General features: G+C 41.2%; 2 protein-coding genes across 4 annotated transcripts in view; both read right to left on the bottom strand.

The window, feature by feature from the left end:
• The window catches only part of srcap (Snf2-related CREBBP activator protein), a 29,202-nt gene extending 21,525 nt beyond the window's left edge, over positions 1 to 7,677 (bottom strand). Inside the window, exons 1-9 of the mRNA XM_053512075.1 lie at positions 6,910 to 7,677; positions 5,196 to 5,269; positions 2,207 to 5,097; positions 1,911 to 1,952; positions 1,444 to 1,653; positions 934 to 1,119; positions 672 to 812; positions 345 to 534; positions 51 to 220 (exon numbers count right to left, since the gene is read on the bottom strand). Coding sequence (XP_053368050.1) covers positions 51 to 220; positions 345 to 534; positions 672 to 812; positions 934 to 1,119; positions 1,444 to 1,653; positions 1,911 to 1,952; positions 2,207 to 4,900 — 3,633 coding nt within the window. The 5' untranslated portion in view covers positions 4,901 to 5,097; positions 5,196 to 5,269; positions 6,910 to 7,677. The remainder of the gene's footprint in view (positions 1 to 50; positions 221 to 344; positions 535 to 671; positions 813 to 933; positions 1,120 to 1,443; positions 1,654 to 1,910; positions 1,953 to 2,206; positions 5,098 to 5,195; positions 5,270 to 6,909) is intronic.
• Positions 7,678 to 8,143: 466 nt separating this feature from the next.
• On the bottom strand, positions 8,144 to 19,479 carry fbrs (fibrosin). Of its 3 annotated transcripts, none has more exons than XM_053512076.1 (19): positions 19,067 to 19,479; positions 17,377 to 17,970; positions 16,911 to 17,093; positions 16,576 to 16,608; positions 16,399 to 16,428; positions 16,255 to 16,303; positions 15,397 to 15,721; positions 14,991 to 15,208; positions 14,597 to 14,874; positions 14,439 to 14,483; positions 13,161 to 13,256; positions 12,813 to 12,896; positions 12,599 to 12,637; positions 12,434 to 12,505; positions 12,163 to 12,325; positions 11,771 to 11,851; positions 11,455 to 11,538; positions 11,154 to 11,361; positions 8,144 to 11,039 (listed from the first exon to the last, which is right to left on the bottom strand). In XM_053512076.1, the coding sequence occupies exons 2-19, from the start codon at positions 17,671 to 17,673 to the stop codon at positions 9,500 to 9,502; spliced, it is 3,825 nt and encodes a 1,274-aa protein (XP_053368051.1). In that variant the 5' UTR covers positions 17,674 to 17,970; positions 19,067 to 19,479; the 3' UTR covers positions 8,144 to 9,499. The 3 variants fall into 3 exon arrangements, with proteins under 3 accessions (XP_053368051.1, XP_053368052.1, XP_053368053.1); XM_053512077.1 differs by having other exon boundaries at positions 12,813 to 12,881; XM_053512078.1 differs by having other exon boundaries at positions 16,911 to 17,075.
• Between the last annotated feature and the right edge of the window lie 938 nt (positions 19,480 to 20,417).

Genomic DNA, 20,417 nt, shown 5'->3' with positions numbered 1-20,417 from the left:
AGTAATAAGACGAAGTTAAAAAGTCTTGCTTGCTGTTTTTTGTGAATTACCTGGGGGAGCGCGAGAGTACTAAGTAGCTGGTCCAGTGGCAATGTGCTCTCCTGCTTCAATAACTCAATTTCCTTTCTCTGAGTTTCTGCATCATTTCCGTCCTGCTGCTCCTCCACCTCAATTGTCTCTTCATCATCTTCCTCTTCACATGGAGGCTCAAAGTCAATATCTATAAAGAACAAAGGAAAAAAAATATTTAGAACACGCAAAAGCCCATCAAAACGTTACCTGCAAGTCGTCCAAACCATACGAAATGCTTACGGAACATTTTTGATGCAGGTGCATTTTCTTACCATCTTCCTCAGGTGCGTTAGGCTGACTGCGTCGAGAGGGAACACTGGTAGGGGCTGCAGGTGTGGCTTGCAAGGACTGACTAAGCAGGTCAGAGTAGCGCTCTGTCTGGCCGACTATAAAGTCGAGCTGCAGATCCAGAGCTTTCTTCCGTTTCTCTTCAAGCCTTGATTGCTGTTTGTACTGCACAACCTGTGTGGTGTAAACATAAAAGAGACCATCAAATAAAAAAAAAGTTAATCGTTTTTACACTTTCAGGTTAATTTACAAACACAAAATTGTCCAGCTTTTAAAATTGTAAAACTCAGCACAATAAGCCAACAAATCACCTTCTCAACACTGCTCCAAAAAGCACGGACTTCCTTTGCAATGGAAGCAGCGATTTTCCTCAGCTTGGCATGCTCTTCACGCTTTGCTCTCTCCTCTTTCTGCCGTAGCTCCTCATGATGCCGCATCACCATGCGTACCACCTGCAACCAACCATTTCGATTTATTTACACTGTAATTCCCATTAACTATACTTCGTATTCAAACATCTAAATTGTAAGTAAATGGGTAGTAAACTATTTAATAAATGGCAAAAAAATTTACTTTTCTGGCTACGCCTCTTTTCCAGCGCCTCTCCTGTGCAAAGTCAGCAGAAAGCCACTGCATCTCCTCACAAAGGTAATCCCAGTGCACCTTTGGCCGGAGTGGCTCAGCCACACGGGATAAACGTTTTAGGGACCAAAAGCCCTCACGTTTCAGCGCAAGTGTTCGATGCTCTATCTCTGCCTCCTGTGATAAATGTAAACATTGCTCAGTATCTTTCAAGCCAATACAACCTTGCAGGAATCCACTGTCGTGTGCTTTTATAATCAAGTTATCAAGACTAAAGAACTTTTTTTATTTTGAGATTTGTTTGAGGGAGTAAAAGTCTGTAACTTGTTTGAAGAAGATCTGTTATTTAATGGTCCACATTTTATGATGAACATATAATTAGTTTAGGTATGCTGTCAAATGAAGTTCTTTAAAAAAGAAAAAAAAAATTAGACAAGCAGAATCTGCAGGAAAACTGCAATCGGTGCATCTATAATTAAGAACATAAAATATTTTACTTACGTGTTTGGCCAGTTCTGCCATATCAGTGTGTTTCTCTGAGCGAGGCCGCTCTTTCAGCGTTTGATCTGACTGGGAGGCTAAACCAGAGTTTTGGGGAGAAGGTAGAGCGTGTTTGCAGTCTATAGACAATGAAGTAGGAGTTGGTGACGGTGTACGAGACGTGGAAGGAGTGGAGCTTGATGTACCTCTGCCTGCTATCCACTGGCGAACCTAAGATAAGAAAGGGAACACAACGTAAATAAAATCTCGGCCAAAATAAAACAGACAAACTACGGAGCATTTTTTACAAGATTACTGGTTCTATACAGGTTTTCAATCCTTGTTTATTTGTGTCCTTATTACAAAAATTGTATGTTTTTCACGTTACACTAAGCTTTAGGCAAGTTAGAATTTTGAGACGTGTCATCTTGCAAAGTGTGATTGTCTCAAAACAAGAGATGTCAAGAGAAGATTATGACACCTCTTACCTTCAATAAAAAGGACTGTGTGTCTTTCCTGCTCTGTCCATGCTGCAAAACACACATGGCTCAAACATGCAGCCAACTAGGGCATCATAATCGGATGGAATTCACATGACAATGTGAACATGCACACAAAGTAGACTGAAACACTGATGCTTAACAGTTGGCTAATGACAAACTTTGTTCTGATGCGTGAATAGCTCTGAAACACATACAAAGACTAAGCAAGCAATTAAAGAATCTAGCTTACACAGTAATGCCTAAAAATAAGGAAGGAGAAACATCAAATAATATGAGCATACCTTATTTTGTGCTGGACTAGGAATAATAATTCTCTCGTTGCTCTGGGCCTCTAAAGAACCATCAGCTTCTCCTTCGCTGCTCTCTCCTATGGAAGCATCAAGTTGCTCCATGGTGTTGTCCTGCGCAGTCTTTATTTCTGTCAAATGCTGAACTGGTGAGTGTTGTTCCTCCACATCCAACAGCACAGAATCATGGCATGGCTGGTTAGCAGGACCTTCAGACTGATCAGTAATGGAGCTACACATACTGCCCGACCTGGAAGGCAGTCTTGGTGAGTTATGGGTCGGAGTTTGAGTAGATGAAGCAGAGTTTAAAAGAGACTCATTTTGGGGAATCTGTTTTTCAAATGCTAGACAATGTTCTGATTTGATTAAGGCTTGTTTTTTTATCTCATCCTTTAAAGATGAACCAGTAACATTACAAGGAGCATTTAGCACATGAAAGCTAAGAGGTGTTGGGTCTGCCTTTTTAGCTGCAACATCTGTAGTTAAGTCAAATTCTGAAAGGCACTCTACAGAGAGACTATCTAGGCCATCACTAGTGGTATCAGATGGGCTCTGGCTTTTGGGAAGTAGAGCCAACATTGGAGGTTGTTTGAGGAGAGCCTCACCTCTCTTTAGTATAAGCAACTTTGGATCAATAACACTTGATGGAAGAGAAATCTGGGACACATCAGAGTTATTTTCTGTGGACTTCGCTTGCTCCTCTTGGACAGCAGAAGGACTGTTGATTAGGGCCGAATCTAACATGTTAATTGTATTTTCAGCACTTGAGCAAACGATATTTTGCATACAAATATTTGCTGAAGAGGTAAAAGGGGTTGAGAAAGATAGAACATTCTGTGAAGCTAGTGGATGAGCGGAGTCGGTCAATGTTTCTGTTAAAGGTTCGAAAGAGTGTTTATCGGCAGATACTTCTACACCTTTTTCTGGTAACAGCAACTTAGCAGCTTCATGAACAGCATCTTGGGGAAAGCAGGGTACCGTACACTCATAGACAGCTACAGGTGTCTGTGATTCAGAACAGTGTCCCATACCTTCTGTGCTAATTTCAATCTTTTCAGCATCCTCTGTGCTTTGACACTGCTGGTCTATCAGTGGAGAATGATCACTTACCACTAACCATGTGTCCTCCATTCCTGGCTGCACTAGAATACCTACATCAATTAAATCTTTCATTTCAACAGCGTTAAGTCTAGAGAAAGTCTCTGAACCCTCATCATGCACTTTCATATTATCAGATGTTGAGAAACCATCATTTGAGCATTCCATTTGTGGGAGCTTATGACCTACTAGAATGGATTCTTGCCCTTGTTGGATTAAACAATCATTTTTAACCTGAGAGAGACATGGCTCACTTGAGTCTATTCCCTCTAAATTTGTACATTTGTTTTTACGCAAAAGTATATAGCTCCCATCTGGCTGGTGATCTTGATATGGACTCAATTGCATACTTTTGGCACAGTCGTTATGCTTAACAATTCCATGTGATGCACTACAAGCTTTGGGGGCCTGTAAATTTTGACTATGTGTCACAACCCCCAACACCTTTGGTTCTTTAACAGAAATATCTTGACATAATCCTGTTCCATCTAAAGAAAGAGATTTAATCTCCTGCCCTTCACTTGCATTAGTCTTGTTCCCTGTTAAAACAGATTTAGAGTTTCCACTGCAGTTTATACAGTCAGGACTCAGCTGGTTCGCTTGTGTAACTTGTGTGTTTTGAGGATGGTTAGAGGGATTGGGTGTTTTCTGAGGGAAGGCAACATTAGAGGTGGAAACCGCAACAACAGAAGTTTGCTGGAGACTTTGAGACAAGCATCCTTCATCCTCATCTGTGTTATTTGAGGCACCATTTCCATTTCCTGTGGGAACAAGAAGTCTAAACACAGATTCTCCTTGTCCTGCGGAAAACCCTCCTGAGGCAGAGTGATGCCACTCTTTTTCAGATGCTGCTGAAAATAAACCAACACTCCGTTCTTCATTGGCTGCAAGTCCCTCTTTTGTGACTTCATCCATGGAATTACTGGCATTACTGGACTCATTAGGTATTTCTGTGTTGGCTGTGATGATAGTTGTGGTAAGAGGCTGTTGCACGATTTGCCGGACATCAGACTCGGGAAGTAAACTGCTCTGAGCTGGGTGCAAGCATGGTGCAGTTTGGAACTGCGCTGTGTCTCTAGATTTGTGGTCTCTGTCTGCTGCTTTATGTGCAGTGAACTCTGCTGAGCTAGACTGAGTTGTGGGGATACAGGTGCTCTGTCTGGCCGTGTGCTTTGTTCCACATACTTCCTCTTTATCAGTCTTTGATTTACATTCCAGATTAGCTTTTTCTGAAGCCATGGGTCCCTTTTCCGTTTTAATGACAACTCCTGGGTTAGGGGTCCAATCCTGGCACTGGTCAGTTCCCTTGGCCATTTCTGTCTCGCTGTGTTCAAAGCTTGTTTTCTCAGTGTTATACCCATAATGCAAATCCTGTCCTTTTCTAACACTGCCTGTGTCACAAGCTGAAGGTCTTTCTGAGAGATTTTGTGAGTTTTCTGCAACCATGGACATGTGTTGTCTTTGTGCAGCTTCTGTACTGCAGTCCAAGGTTGAATTCTCCTCAGACTCCTTGGTATTGCAGTTTTGACAAGCCATTGTGGTGGTCTGCTCTTGATTTGTAGCCTGCACGTTTGCTTTCGGTTGCTCCATCTCAGTGTCAGGGCCAAGCAGTGGTGGTGGTAGTGAGGCAGCTGGGACCGGCTGCAGGACATGCTGGGGTGGCCCGGCCACATTCTGTGTAGCCGCAGGGATGCCACCCAGCACAGCCACAGCCGGAGGGGTGCGCTGCTGCACCACCTCCTCCCCAAGTCTTCCTCCTTCTGGACTGCTTCTGCTACAGACTGCACCTGAAAGAAAAATAAAATACTAATAAATTCAACACAATTAACACAAGTATGTTACAAACAAAGTAGGAATAACAAAGGACTAGAAGGCAATGCATCACCTGTATGTGGTGTAGGCCCAGTCTCTTCTGTACTTTCCACTTCCAGGATGCTAAGATCAAAGACACCACAGCATCTAGGGGGGGCAAAAACTTTAAAAGTGAAACCAAAATTATTGGATTAAGTTGATGCACTATTTGCTAAAAATAAATGCACAATGAAAAAAAAAAAATCACAATCTTCCAGGCCTATTATGTTCACGTGTTAAGAGGAACCAACTTCCTACATCTACCTTCCAATTCCTCACGTGCTTTCAATGATGGTGAGCCAGAAACTAAACAGCACAAAGGTAGTCATGTTATCCAGTACAGTAGACTTATAAAGATTTTACCCCATGTGGTTTGGTATTGACAGAAAGTGTAAAATATCAATTTTTTCGATGTGCAAGAAATACAATCTTAATTTGGGCCAATTAGCGCGCTTATTAAGGAGAATATTCCATGGACATGTAGCCAACATGCAGGACTGCATCTGCGCCCATTGTAGCTAGCAGTGTTACTTAGGTTAAGTAGCTATCTGAATAATATCAGAAATAGGTTTTCCGAAACAAAAATCAGCTTGTTTAAAATCCAAGGCATATGTACAACAGATCATTCCTCAGTATTCGACAATAAGTTTGTGAGAGGCGGCAAATCTTTGCGGCGGTGTGGCGCCTGCGAGGTGCAATACACAAGGGCCTGGACATTACCACTGAGAACCATAGAGCAGGTGTGCCGGGACTTAATGTAACGCCATATGCAGCTGTTTAAGCGTGGGAAAGAAATGTAATTGCTCGGTGCTTTGTAAGCAGCTGCGATAAAAAAAAAGAGGGAAAAAAAAGAAACTTGAAGACAGCGCGGCTAACACGGCGGCTAGCTAAGCAGCTCACGCGCCACCTCAAGCTTACACGACTCTTCCTTACGAAAATGAATACACAAGCGGGTCTGTTTTCTGGGTTATACGAAGACGTTTTCGTCATGCTGTGTAACACACTGTAAAGGTAACGTCCTCGTACTTTCACACATAGTAAGCCGTCTGCTTAGTTGGCTGTCTAGCTCGCTAGCGTTAGCCATGGGGGCAACTCGATGACGTCACAACGCGGGGTCATATGCGCGTTGATCATAAGATGACTGTCAACATTTATAATCCTGCAATATGCTTTAAACCAGGACCCTCGTCTATATGATTTTCTTTAAAGACACCCAAAGGACAAAAAGTAGGATTTGAAAGTGGTGCGACAAACTAACTTTATGTGGACTGACCGGAGAAAGGGATGTTCAGTTAGAATGGATATTATCATCCAACAAATTTGAGTTTATATCCCAAATAAACTGCTGAAGCAGACTGGATCTCGGATCTCATTTCTGTTTTGAACTGTCACTCACTGCAGCATGTAAAGCCAGGCAATGTTAATCTAGCTTTATAATATTTTATTTAACTGAATTCAAAGTCCAATCTAACTTAATGCCTCTAACAAAAGTTTAATAGCATTACCTTCAGGTTAGAAAACAACCTTTAAGTGCCTCTAATCTGGTCACAAAAGTCAACCTAATATGCAACTTTTTGAACACTGAAGTTTTATTCGACAAGGCTGCATTTATCACATGAATGCACAAAAGTGAACTTAACCCGCCATATCAAAGTCCCCTGCTGCCTCCAAATACCCCGCTCCCTCCCACCGCTTTCAGTTTTTCCCCCCTCCTTCCACCGTCGCCGCCATCTTAAGTTCCCACCTACCTGGAATTTCCGAGCAGTTTTCTTTTACTAAATTCTCGTTGAAGGAGTCGCCATCCGTTTCAAATCGCACTCAATCCGTGATTGGAGTTTTCCAAACTATCTCTCGGTACCCAACGAGGTACTGGCAGGTTCGTTTGAGCAAGTTAAAGACCGGTCCGAGAGAGACTGGGTTTGGATCGCTGAATCTAGCGGTTGCGGGGAGGAGACTTTCGACGCAGCGAAATGGAGGAACGAGCGACTGCTGACAAAGTGCGGACCGGATCAACATCTCGCGAGATTTGTGTTACCGCGCTATTTCCGCATCGCGTTTCAGACCGCTAACTAGCTACCTCTTTAGGTAGATGTGGGTTAATTTGGTTTTACACACAATGGTTACTTTAGCTGTGACAGGATCAGGGTTAACAGTTTAACTACTGTTAATGTACGCGCTCGTTTTATTTCGTTCTAGAAACTGCGAGACTTGCTGCGTGCAAGCTAGACATGTTACCCGTGGCTAGCTATAACATTAAATGCGCCAACAAGGTAATTAAGTTACTTCTTCACTTTTACGTACCTTTCACGTGTATCTGACAACTGTACGGAAACGTACATATAAAACCGTCTTGAGAATCATTCTTTACCTGAAGTTGTAACTCTGACTTTTCAAACATAAGTAAAAAATATTTCGAACATAAATGATGTCTGACTATTTTAAAGAGTTACCACTTAAATAGTACAACCCAAGACCAGCGGTCACACGTCCTCCTCCACTTTATATCAACATAACACGCCTAAACACAGCACATTCTTCACAGATTATTAGTTGTTTCAGGTTGCCGCAATAAAGATCTACATTAAGAGCACTCCTCAGGAGAACTTCACTGCAACAGCGATCAAGGGTGCACCAACCCCAACAGTTTAGCTTTTCTACTGTTTAGTGAACTCTCAATCCCTGCATTTATGGGTTTGTCATGGTAAAGGGGATTTAAAGTACACTGGACAGGAGTGGAGAGCTCCTGCCTAGAATTATAAGTACTTTTTAAAAAATCCCAAGGATGAAAATCTTATCCCCCCCACCAAAAAAAAAAAAAAAACCTCCCAACTCAGACAAGGGATTTATAAGAAATCCTACTAGACAACTGAGAAGAATACAGAAAATAGCAACAATTGCTATATTTAAATTAAATTTGAAATCAGTATAATTTTAATGCCACACAGGGCACTACATACAATGAAGCAATACATAACACACATGTAAATAAACAACAATTTTGTTTAATAATTATTCTTACTTGCTTTCTTTTCAGGGGAACATCTTTAAGGATATAAAAATGTTTTGCTCAAATAGTTACCCATTAATGTCTTGTTCTCCATTTATAAGTCCCTTTAATCCTGCTATTGGTTTGCACATACAAAACCAGCATCTTTTTATTCAGTTGCTGTTCCATGCTCCTATGAAATGCATCTTTTATGGAATATGCTTGCCCACATAATGCTGTTTAGACCTTCATCCTAAAAGTTTTTAATTTATAAATATTTTAATTGATCAACAGCTAGTAGGACAGGTTTTGTACAAACTCAGTTCACAGGCATTTGCTATACTCAGTTTCTTGAAGTAATTTTACTGTGCTTTTTTTTTTTTTTTTGGAAAACTGTCTTGGTTTAACAAGGGAGCGCCACTGCTGAGACCTGAAACAATGACATTATAACAAACAGTGAATATGTTTATTATATAAGGTAATTAATGTTAACAATAATAATTACAAAAGGAATATCACTATTCTACTGTATTCTGTTCCAGCTCATGTAGAGTCAGAGTGTAGGAAATGGGAAAGTTTGTTTTCCATTTAAATTTTAAAATATCAAACAAGATGTACAGTTAATAATTTTTTTTCTTAAAGATTAAAATAAAATAATTCTGCAGACGTTTATTGTAACGTTCATGGAAGTTGTGCCTGTGATCATGATCTTGCTGTAGATGCACTGAGAGCAAAAAGCAGACGATGTGTTACATTAAGTTCATTTTCCAACCGTGCTGTTTCTTCAATCTAGTTATAGACAGAGCACACACTAGACAAACAGAAAAGCACTAATTAAGCTGAAACTCCATTTCCCACTTCTTCATATGCAGATCTCAACCTCCACAGCTCCCCCCGTTTTTTTCTTTTTTTTTTACAACCATAAGTTCATAAATTGGAAATACATATGTCACAATTCATTACAATGCAAACTTCTCTGACTGCACATCTGAAGCCATTAGCCCGAAGACAACCCTGCGGGGTTTTTATGTATATATTTCATATTAAAGAACATAGCCTTTAGGCTCCGAACATCCACAGGCCTCTTTAAGAAAATCCTAAATATAAATTGAAAAGCACTGGATTGGGAGAGGGGGGTCTGTAGGGAAGAGTACCTTAAATTGCACCAAATATAACCACAGTGGATAAATATATCAAGCAGCCCTCTGCAGTGTCTCTGCCCTCCACTCAGGTAATTTAAACACTCATGTATAATAATTGTATCTTCAGCAGGCTTGTCAAGTGTCCTGCCAAAACTTCTACTTTAGGTTTGCAGTTCAGGACCAGAAAATACCATACTCCACTGCCTAGTACTATCTAGATTCTCCATCCTTATGTGAGCTGAACAGGGACAAATCTCCAGCCCCACCAAGTCTGGAGCTGCGAGGTGGAGTGGAGGCCCTGGTCACCGATGGAATAAGTGGAGGGGGTGCCCCAACTGACAAGGGTGGAACTAGACTTGGCGGTTTGGAAAGAATTCCATTGGGAACATGAGAATGTGGATGCAATTGCCCTAAGCGGGAATAGAGGCTTGGGTGATGTGGTGTGGAACCACCTGAAGGATGAAGCTGTGTGTGAGACAATAAGCCTGCATGCAGCTGGTCTAGGTGGGCTGCATGAGATGGACTAGGCAGGTGAGACGCAGAAAGGTGTGGATGTATCCCAAAATAACGCACCCTTTCAAAGTCCTCACGCAATATCTGGACACGCTGTTCTTCATCCAGCATGCCACCTCCAGGGCCACCGACCTGAGGAGGACGATCAAAAGGATGAGACATCAACCCAAACTCTGGCCGGGCTGCAGAAGATGAGGCTGAAGTGGAAGTAGGTACCACGGGATGATGGGGGCCCACTGCCACTGCTGCTGCTACAGCAGCTGCTCTCTCTGCCTCCAGGTATCGGGCATGCTGATGCTGAAGTAGGCGGGACAAGTGCGGATCTGTGCGCAGTGCAAGATGGGGGTCTGAACGTTGGGCTAAGATTTCTCTACGCTGCTGCTGCTGAGCAGCAAGTTCCCTCCAGGGATCCCAGGGGAAGCTGTGAGGACCCTGTGAGTGACCTTGAGGTGGTGTATGTGGATGAGCTGTAAATCGATCAGCTGGAGGTCCTACAACTACAGGATAAGGCTCAAGAGCCAAGCGGCTGCGATCCAGAATTGGAAGATGATGGTGGGTAGGATGTGGAGTAGGAGGAGGAAGAGGTACTCCAGATGTCGGAGTCAGTGAAAGAGTTGAAGAAGGAGTTGAAGGATGGTGTGTGTGGCGACTGTTAGGCCGCTCAAAGCTATGAGATGGTACAGCTGGATGCTGTAGGGAGATGGGGATTGGCTCAGGCTCCTCCTTTCTCTCCTCCTTTACTTTAACTGGGGGATGAAGCAGCCCAGGAGGCAGATTAGTGGGAGGCTTAGAAACCGGGGTCGTTGTCCGATCAGGCTTCTTGCCTGGAAGTGAACTGACTGAGGAGGAGGAAGAGGCTGGACCACTGCTCTCTCTTTGGGATGGATGGGAGGGTTCTGAGCTAAGAGCATGTGCCTGTTTACCAAACAAGTCCAGAGGGGATGCTGCTGATTGGGCATTTGGAGGAGGAGTAGCAAGAACAGACGAAGTGGATGATCGAGGTCTATCTGGTGCTGAGGAGGTTGATGCTGGTACTCTGGTGGATGAATGCTGTCTTTTTTCTGACTCTCGATCTCGCTCCCTTTCTCGATCCCGTTCCCTGTTTTGTCCATCAGACTGAGCAACAACTATTCCTAGGGGGCCCATTCCATTCATGTGAGAGCTAGGAGTGCTGCTGCGGTGTTTGAGTGCACCAGGAGACATTCGCACGGACTGACGACCATAAAGTAGACTATCCCTAAGAAGTGATATAAAACATAGTAAGTATGGAGACAATTATATACAAAAATCTGTTCAAATAGTTACCTTCACATACATGCAAAAGGCTTACACAGAGTTGTGGCATATCTACCTGTCTTTTTCATCTTTTATTTGAGTCAGTTCTCTTCCTCCCATGTCCTTTCCTCTATCTCTATCATCCCTCTTTTCTAGTCCTTTGGCCCAAGAGGGCCCTGGGAGGAAATGAGGGCCAAGGCGACTCCATGGTTCGTGTGGGTTGCCCAATCCTCCTACTGCACTTGCCGAGGATTCTGCCTTATGGCCAAAAACCGAACTAGCACCTAAAGGAAATAGAACAAAGAGAAAATTTATCAATGTTAAAACTGCTTTTAAATAAGATACGTTTTCTTAAGCAAGTAAACATTTTGACATACCCAGTGAGGGGCTACCCAGTCCCCCAAAGGCACCAGCACCCAGTGCTCCCAAAGGTGGAAAGGGAGGTGAACGACCATAGGGATCTGTAACGGACACAACCAAAATTAGAATCAATTATGCCAGTCTCAGTAACAGAAAACTATACAAAAATAAAATTTTAGCTGCTTGCCTTGGATATTTTAATGTTATGCCCAGTTTTATGTTTTATGCCACTCATCAACTTTAAGAGCTTGATTAACTTTCCTGTATTATATTAATTTTTTTTTTAATCGCCACAGTTAAGCTTGTACTCGGCTTACTCATCCAATCTCTTACCCAGATGTGTTGGTGGGGTGAGGAAAGAGGAGTGGGGTGTTGATGGAGGGATGAAGGAAGTGGAGGACGGATTGACTCCACCTGAGAAGACACAGAGGTCAACTCAAGTATTTAACACCCTTTAATGGAATACCATTTAATGTTTTTATTTCAATCGATTTTTAATACTCTGATGTTAAATCCTCTCCAAGCCATTTAATAAAATAGCAACAAAGTTGCTTGTGCATGTGAAACAGTACAGTTTTATGTATTATCCAATGCCAAGCAAACTGCCTATATCTGAGTTATCATAAGTTCTAATAATAGCCTATTGAAAAGATGTCCTCTGATGTGATTGGATATATATATATATATTGCTGGGATATTAATGTACACAAAAGAAATACACATACTAGCAGCTGCAAATAGACTGCCGGGTCGAGTGAGATCAGGGGTTGAAGGCAAAGGACCTCCAAGTGCTCCTAGATTGCCTATTCCTCCAATGCCACCAGGACCAGGGAGACGGGGTAGTAAGTCATTCCGTAATTCCAGCTTTTGAGGATCTGCCTGCATCAACTGAAAGAGTAGCAATAATTTAGAAGAGTATTATTATAATATCAATAAAGTTGAGAAATACTCTACTAAGGAGAGAGACAGACAATGGGCAAAATAAAATTAACAAACCTTAACTTTCTCCTGATGCCTCAAAATCATCCATGCCACACGCACATGCATAGCGCACCACTTTCCAGGCTTCTGCAGTGTCATAAGAAAGTGTGAATCTTATTTATCAAAAATGAAGTGGATAAAAAAAATTAAATGTATGAAAAGCAAAGACGCCAAACTTACATTACTGACTTTTAGTGATGGTGCAAACGGGTCAGTTATCTGTGTAAATAAAATAATAATTATATCTTTCAAAGTTATATGGTGCATCAATTTACTACAAATCAGACAAATACCATGGTAATATTAATAAAAATAAAAAAAAAAGAATAAGAAAAAAAAAACATTGACCAGTCTTAGAAATACTTAATGATAATGGGTATTGCAAGCTCCATACCCTGGGGTCTTTAGGTTGGAGGTGGGGAGGCACAACTCCCAGGCGAGCAGGCATATCTGGAGCAGATCCCTGGAGGGCAACAAGCTATCACAAGACACCGTTGTAAACCATTACAATTACCAAAGCATCTAACTGGATTCAATAGCTTATTTTTATATTTTTTTTACAACTATATATTTTTTTTTATTAATTATGTTCCTACATAAAACATACTGTATTGTAAACCATAAAAACTAAACTGTTAGTAGTGGAAGATTACATTTAATATGTTTTGGATTGACTACGATTTTTTTATTTCTTTAATACACTTCAATTTTAAAATACTAAGGTAATTTTAACATTGCTTACCTTGGGTTGAAATGCTCCTTGCAAAGAACTAAAAGGTCCAGTTGGGGGAAGTACAGGCTGGATTCCAGGCACAGGTGGTCCATACTGAGGAAAAAACTTATCGCAAAATAATGCAATGTCAGATCAATATCACCTCACAAGTATGACTCTGCCATATCATAGTTCATAGACGTATGTCATACGGAGACATAAGTTCAACATCAGTGTTAATCTGTTGTCATACACTTATCAACCATAACATTATGACCACTGACCAATGATGTGAATAACATTAATTATGTCATTGTAATTGCATCTGGAGGTGGGTGGGATATATTAGGCATTATATAAGTGGACATTTTGTACCTGCAGTACAAAAATCGGGCAAGAGTAAGGATTTGAGCGACTAAGCTGGATGGTGAAGGATAGACGATTGGCCCAGAGCAAGTCCAAAATTGTAGCTGTGAACAAGCACAAGGCTTACTGTTGCACATGGGGAGTGAAGGCTGGCATATATAACCAATCCATTAGAAGAGCAATTTTAGCTCAAATTGCTGAAAAAGTTGATGCTGGTTTCATCAGAAAAGTGTCAGAAAACACAATGCTTTCCAGTTTGTTACGCATGAGGCTACATAGCTGCAGAGGGTGTCTATGGTGACCCATCACCTAAAAATGGGTACATGAACTGGACCACAAGAAAATGAAAAAAGGTGGCTTGTTTTGTCTGGCTTCTTTTACATCATGTGGATGTCCAGGTGTGTATCGCTTACCTGGTGAAGACATGGGACCTGAATACACTATGGGAAGAAGGCAAGCTGGTGAAGGTGGTGTGATGTTTCTTTGACACATACCACCACACCTAAATACTGTTGCTAACCAAGTACACCTCTTCATTGAAAGAGTATGCGCTGATGGCAGTGGCCATGGTTCAAGATGGTGACATGGCCTTCAAATTCTTCAAATCTCGATCCAATCAAGCATCTGTGGGATGTGCTGTAAAAACAAGTCTCCATGGAGGATCCACCTCGCAACTTACAGGACATAAAAGATCTGCTACTGAAGACTTGCCACTACTGCTACTGCTTACTGAAGGTGCCAGATACCACGGCATACCTTCAAAGGTCTAGTGGTGTTCATGCCTCAATTGGGCAGGGCTGTTTTGGTGGAAAAAGAAGGACCTACTCAATACTGCGCGAGTTGTCATATTGTTTTGGCTGATCAGTATACGTTACTTTTTTTACTTTTGGCTTTTGCTAATGGGCAAAAATGTTCTGTTGATTTCAAAAGCACAACACTTACTGGGTGTCGAAAGAGACCATCTAGCTTGCCTGGGAATTTCTCAAACTAGAAAAGAAATAAGATCAGTCAGTAAAACTACATAAATATTACCCGCAGCATGATTGTTAGCAAATATCTCAACAAGAGGGATTCTGAAATGAGTCACAGGCACTCCTCACCATTGGTGGAGCTGTAGCGGGTGGATGCAGAAAGTGTTGGTGTGTGTGGGTGTGCTGGTGTTGATGGTTGTGCTGATGGAATTGGTAGGCCATTGGAATAGAGTTCTGGGGTTGCCCTGCCCTGTTGGAATTCCCAGAGCTGGACGAGGAAACGGGGGCAACGCCTGATGCTGAGCTAACACTCACTCCGGCACTGCTCCCAGAGGGTCTGCCTTCCCGATCTGGGGCGTGAGGGGCCAGGTAATGTGGGTTTTGCTCCTGGCGTAGCAGCTCAGAATCTATATGCATCGAAGAGCAAACAATTTATTTTATCAGTATCTGAGTATTTGAGAAACTGTAGTACAACAATCTAGACTTCGTAGTTGTGTGTGTATATAGGTGGAGTGAAATGTACCTGCTGAAGAGCGAGGGGACACCTGCAGAAGAGGAGGAGGTGGAGGGAGAGCAGGTGGAGGGGTGAAGAGCGCACCAGGGCTTGGGCGTGATGAAGGCCGCAGCACACCAGATGGCCCAGATGGGCCTCGGCCTGCAGGCACACTAGTAGAGGGAGTGGGTGGTCGAATTGATGAGGAAGGGGCGGATGAAGATGGAGTCTTAGTTGAGGGACCGTTCCTGATTTAAAAAATATATAGAATAAATAAAAATATACTGTAAGGAAGTACTCTAGCACACTGACAAATACAATGTGTCTTACTCAGCAAGTAGGTAAAAGAAGTACTTAGCTGTAGGCACTACCGTCTATCAATCCTTTTATTTTTATTACAGGTAACAATAAAAAGTCGACACTTAACATAACTTACCTGTTGTATATTTGTGAGCGGTTAGGGAAGGCAAGGAACGACTTGTGTTTATGCTGTGGGGGACTGCAGTCATGGCGGTGATGTGGTGGAGCATTTCCATTTTGTTCGGCCAGAGAGGTGGCGACAGACGCCGGAGAACAGGGCAGCAGAAGTGAGGATGAGGTAGAGGTGGCTTCAGGGTATGGCAGCTCCAGACTCCTCTCCTGACTACGCTCCAGGCCAGAGACTCGGGGAGTCACTGACAGGCGAGGTGGCCCACTGTTTGAAGGCAATAGTGCGCAGCCATTGCTCACAGTAGAGGCCATACTTACTTGGTTGGAGGACCCTGCAGAAAAAGTAGAAAAAAAAAAAAACGATTTCCCATAAGTTCTCTACCACTGAAGCATTATTGTGACAGTAATAAAACTAATGTTTCCATGCATTTTAGGGCATCTATACAGTTAAAAAGAACAGATTTTTAATAAATAAGAAAAATAATATATTGCGAACTAATGTCCTTCCTAAAAAGGATTCCAAGTGTCAGTAGTAGTGACTGAAAACTATGATTACAAAAAAAATTATAATAATTCAGGATAATTTTGAAAGCAATATGTAATTACATAAACAGGAAATGGTAAATCACTGGTAAACCAAAAGCTGATTTTTTTTTTTTTTTTGCAGGAGAAACACTTCAAGCTTTTTGCAATTTTGCATGTTTGCATGTGCATTAGAAATGACCGGCTTTCACAAAAATCCAAATTTACACAAATATACATCTAAACTTTTATGTAATAACACTACAATCTAGACTTTAACAGATATTCTTCTGCCAACTGTAGCTTAAAAACATGCATTCAGTAAAAGAATACTGCAAGATACCTTCTCTAGTGCTAACGATAAACGTAGGCTCAATCTCATTGTCCGAAGCCTAAGGAAAATAAACAAACAACATTTGATTACATTAATTACAAATTAGTTAATGCAAAAAACAAAAAAACAATCAATACAAAACAAATGACTCACCTTGTCCCCTGACTCACTCTCTGCATCACACTAAGAATAAAGTGACAAAGAAAATAATCATATGCTCTGGTAAAAATTTAATATAATCATGTAAGAAACATCTCTATATATACAATTTACAGTCTTATGTATGGTACAAAAGGATTTGCAAAACCAATAATAAAAGACATTTCTTACAATGTATCCTGTCTCCATAAGGTTTCCTGACACCTGTGAAACAATTCATAAATATTGGTTGCAAATTAAACAAGTGTTTTAAAAAAGCATTACCCACAAGAAAAAAGGCTTCGTAGGAGTCAGATTTTCTTTCTGCATTCAACATATATTGGATATTATATGTTTAAGTGATCATACTTATTTATGGTTTGGCAAGTATGGTACTGGCCAAGAAAAAAATCAAACAAAGAACAACACTAAAATTGATGGTCAGCTGAACCATCAAATAAAGTTCTAATACCAGACAATAAACTAATATAATGACAAATTAGAGATGATTAAACTCTGCCCCTCACCTTGGCCTCTCTCTTTTTCTTCTCATTTCTACGCTTCTCCCAACTACTGGTGGTGTAAGTAGCTGGGGCTCCTTCCTCTGGCTCTGTGAGTGGCCCTCCATTCTCATCCACACCTCTCTTCCTTTTGCTCCCTCTCCCCATCAGCATACCAGCTCGCTCTGGCGGCTTCAGAGAACAATCCATCTTTTAGAATGCACATGCAGAAAATAAGTTATCCCATTAATTTTTTTTTTTTTTTTTTTTTTTTTTTTTAAACCATCCACGTATTATGTAACGTTAGCAATTACAAAAATATTAGGTGCAATATACTAAGGAAACCCAGCCTAAATATCACAGCTTTACAAGCAAAGCAAATAAATCACCCACAGGACAAACAGCAAGCATAAGCACACTCAACAGATCTAATTACTACATCCCACTTTCTAAAATAACTGCAATGTGTAAATTGACTACTAATCATACACACCTCCAAAGCCTCCAAACTTATAAAGCTGGCTATGGCAAATCCATCAATGATGTCTTCCTCACAAGACACAGATTCCCTCTTTCTCCGACGTGGAGGCCGGTGCCTGGCCCCAGGAAAGACGGGCCGACATTCTCCACCACTAGCACCAAGGAGGGAGTCTCTGCACCGCTCTTGTTCGGAGCCAGAGGAAGGTGACGAGGCCCCAAGGTCCGCTCTCCTCCTGCGTCGCTCTCTATCCCGCTGAGACCGGGAGCGACGGCTCTGTCTCAACCCTCCGCTTCGACTTGGCCCATCCATGTCAAAGCTAAGCCTGCACAGTCCGTTCAAAAGGCACTAAAACCTCGGTCCACAGAGGGACCTTACTTTTACTGAGGGAAACCAACACCTCCTGGACCAATGTAGGTATCCCAGTTCAAAGTGGAGTTAATACACCTGCTTAGAGCTTTGTGGCCATTGAAAAATGCATGCCATCAGTACACTGCTGTCTGATGAGGGATCACTGAGAATGTGTTTTCCATAAAAACAGGCTGTTGTATACTTCAAGCGATTTCCTTCCACATTACTGTCTTTGCGTCAAGACATTGTAAGTGTCATCTGGAAGAAAATACAAGTTTTTATTATTAATCTATATAGACATTTACATAACACAATGCCCAGATAAATGGATAAATACATGTTTAAAAAACATACATCAGGTAACTGTTGAAGGTATCTTATAAAAATTGCAAATTAATAAACACAATAAAAAATATTTTGCATGGAAAATGTTCACGGTTTCTTAAGAAGTACAGTAGGATATTATTAAACAAACAAGATAGTCAAATATGTGTTATTTAGCTGGCTATATTAAAATTGACAGCTAGCACTCAGGATAAACAAGACATTACAATTTGGTGCAATTGTGGTTTTACAACCGGAAAAAGGGCACATGAAAGTTTATTCTTATGTCAAAACGGAACAAAAGCGTTAGTGAACAACCACGACTGAATAAACAAGCACACCACATACACTCGATAGATGGTTGGTTAGTTAGTTAGTTAGTTAGTTATCTGGCCTGTTAATTGCTCTAGCAAGCTTGCTACCTACAAAAATGACGGTAAGGTAATTAACATATTGCTAGCTTGCTACTTGTCCTGTGTAAACATCGTCATTAAAATCTACTACCGATTTACAACACGGTGCCCAGTGTAACAAAAATATTCACAACAGTGTCTAAGGGTTGTGCATCTTTCAGACAAAATGACTAAAACAGCTGGATAACAGGTCAATACAATTTAGCTATTTGCTAACTCCGCTATCCCATTACGCTAGCTTAAGTTGTTTGCTAATCAGCTAAATTTACACCACACACTTGCCTAAGCATCGATGACAGGTTTATGCTGACCATATTACCCGTAACAGCACCTAATTCAACTAACTCCATCAAATCCTTAAAACTGAAGCACGGTAAATCTGTTTATCCGGTTAAAAATACTAGCCGTACTGAACTAACCTTAGCTATGCTAACTCCGCTAGCGCTCCTTTGACGAGCAAGAGAGAAAAAGGTGAATTCGTCTGAACCACTGGTTGAAAATCGCTTCTCACTGCGTGATTGTTTACCATGTAGGTGTGTATTAAACAGAATCAAAAACTCGCTCGTTTTGTTTATATTAATATTAGAATAATATAATGCGATCCGGAGATCACCCACCGCTCAAAAGGTGCCAATGAGAATGATCGTTCTCGCCGAGCTTCTGCTCGGTTGGTCCAGTCTCCATTAGACGACAGCGGTGTAGGCCCCGAAGCCTCGGGCTCGGTTTACGCGGACATGCAGCTTCGGCGTCAGCGCCCGTAACGCAGGCCAGCCTACTCCTCCCGCGGCCCACCGCCTAATCTACTCAGTCCGGGAAAGTTCAATTATCTCCCTGTTTGCGCAGTTGAAATAACTGTTATTTCTCGAGTGCGTCCTTTAAAGGAATTTATAAAACGTTGCAATAAATCCCGATCGTCAAAACCAGATAAATGTATACAAATTTTTTCATGGTAGCTGAAAAGCTGGCAATAACGTGAATCCTGGGTGGATAACGCTACAGTGAAACTGCATTGTGTGCTTCAGTCGATTTTTTTTCCCTCTATGATTCACGAGCAGCCGTATAAAACTAACGTTAAACCAGCACTGCCGTCTACTGGTATGAAAGAGAAGAGGGTGTAACGCAAAGTCACTACTGCTATATACAATAAGTTTAATTTCTAAATATCGTTTATTATATAAACTTGAATCATACAAAAAACTAATATATAACTAACTCACTTGTCTATTTTATATCAATATGGAAAATTTACTGTTTGAGGGTTCTATATTTTCTTTTGGTAAAAAACAAAACAGTGGTTGTTTTAGTAATGTTCCAAACTCGGATAAAAATAATAAATAAGTTACATGTTTATACATTAATACAATGAATATAACAAATGGATAAAAATACTGCATATTAAATATTCAGACATTACGAACAGGTTTTCCTTTTTATGCATTTGTTATATTGATGGTGTTAATGTGCAAACTTACTCACTTTATCCTGTATTCAGGGTTGCAGGGAGCCTGGAGCCTATCCCAGGAGAATTAGGTCACGAGGTGGAGGACAGGGTGCCAATCCATCACAGGGCACACACATACACACACTACGAGCAATCTGGAAACGCCAATTAACCTAATCTGCAGGTCTTTGGACTGTGGGAGGAGAGCTGTCTCTTTGTGCATGGATGGAGTTTGCATGTTCTTCTCTGCAAACAGGGAAGAACATGCACACAGAGACAGGAATCAAACCTGGCCGGGAATCAAACCCGGACCCTGGAGGTGCAAGTCGACAGAAAAATATTTCTTTTGGTAAAAAACCCAATATGCAAAACTCACAGAGTAATGGAACATGCAAATCAAAAGTCAATAACAATTATAAATGAATAGAATTAAAGGAAATATCATACGACAGTTACATAAATATTTAAGTGTTCAATCAGAAGTTTTATAAAAAAAAATCCAAAAGCTTATTTTTAGTTGTTGTTTA

The sequence above is a fragment of the Clarias gariepinus genome, chromosome 14, assembly GCF_024256425.1.
Source record: "Clarias gariepinus isolate MV-2021 ecotype Netherlands chromosome 14, CGAR_prim_01v2, whole genome shotgun sequence".
In the NCBI taxonomy this organism is placed as follows: Eukaryota; Metazoa; Chordata; class Actinopteri; order Siluriformes; family Clariidae; genus Clarias; species Clarias gariepinus.
The sequence above is the reverse complement of the archived record's forward strand: the minus strand, read 5'-3'. Positions and strand labels throughout refer to the sequence as shown.

Excerpts from the sequence above, each read along its gene's own strand:
- fbrs (XM_053512076.1), bottom strand. The coding sequence starts at position 17,673 with ATGGATGGGCCAAGTCGAAGCGGAGGGTTGAGACAGAGCCGTCGCTCC. Across the intron at positions 12,897-13,160 it reads AAGGAGCATTTCAACCCAAG|CTTGTTGCCCTCCAGGGATC; the intron begins GTAAGCAATGTT and ends GTCTTGTGATAG. Across the intron at positions 12,326-12,433 it reads GGCATCAGGAGAAAGTTAAG|TTGATGCAGGCAGATCCTCA; the intron begins GTTTGTTAATTT and ends CTACTCTTTCAG.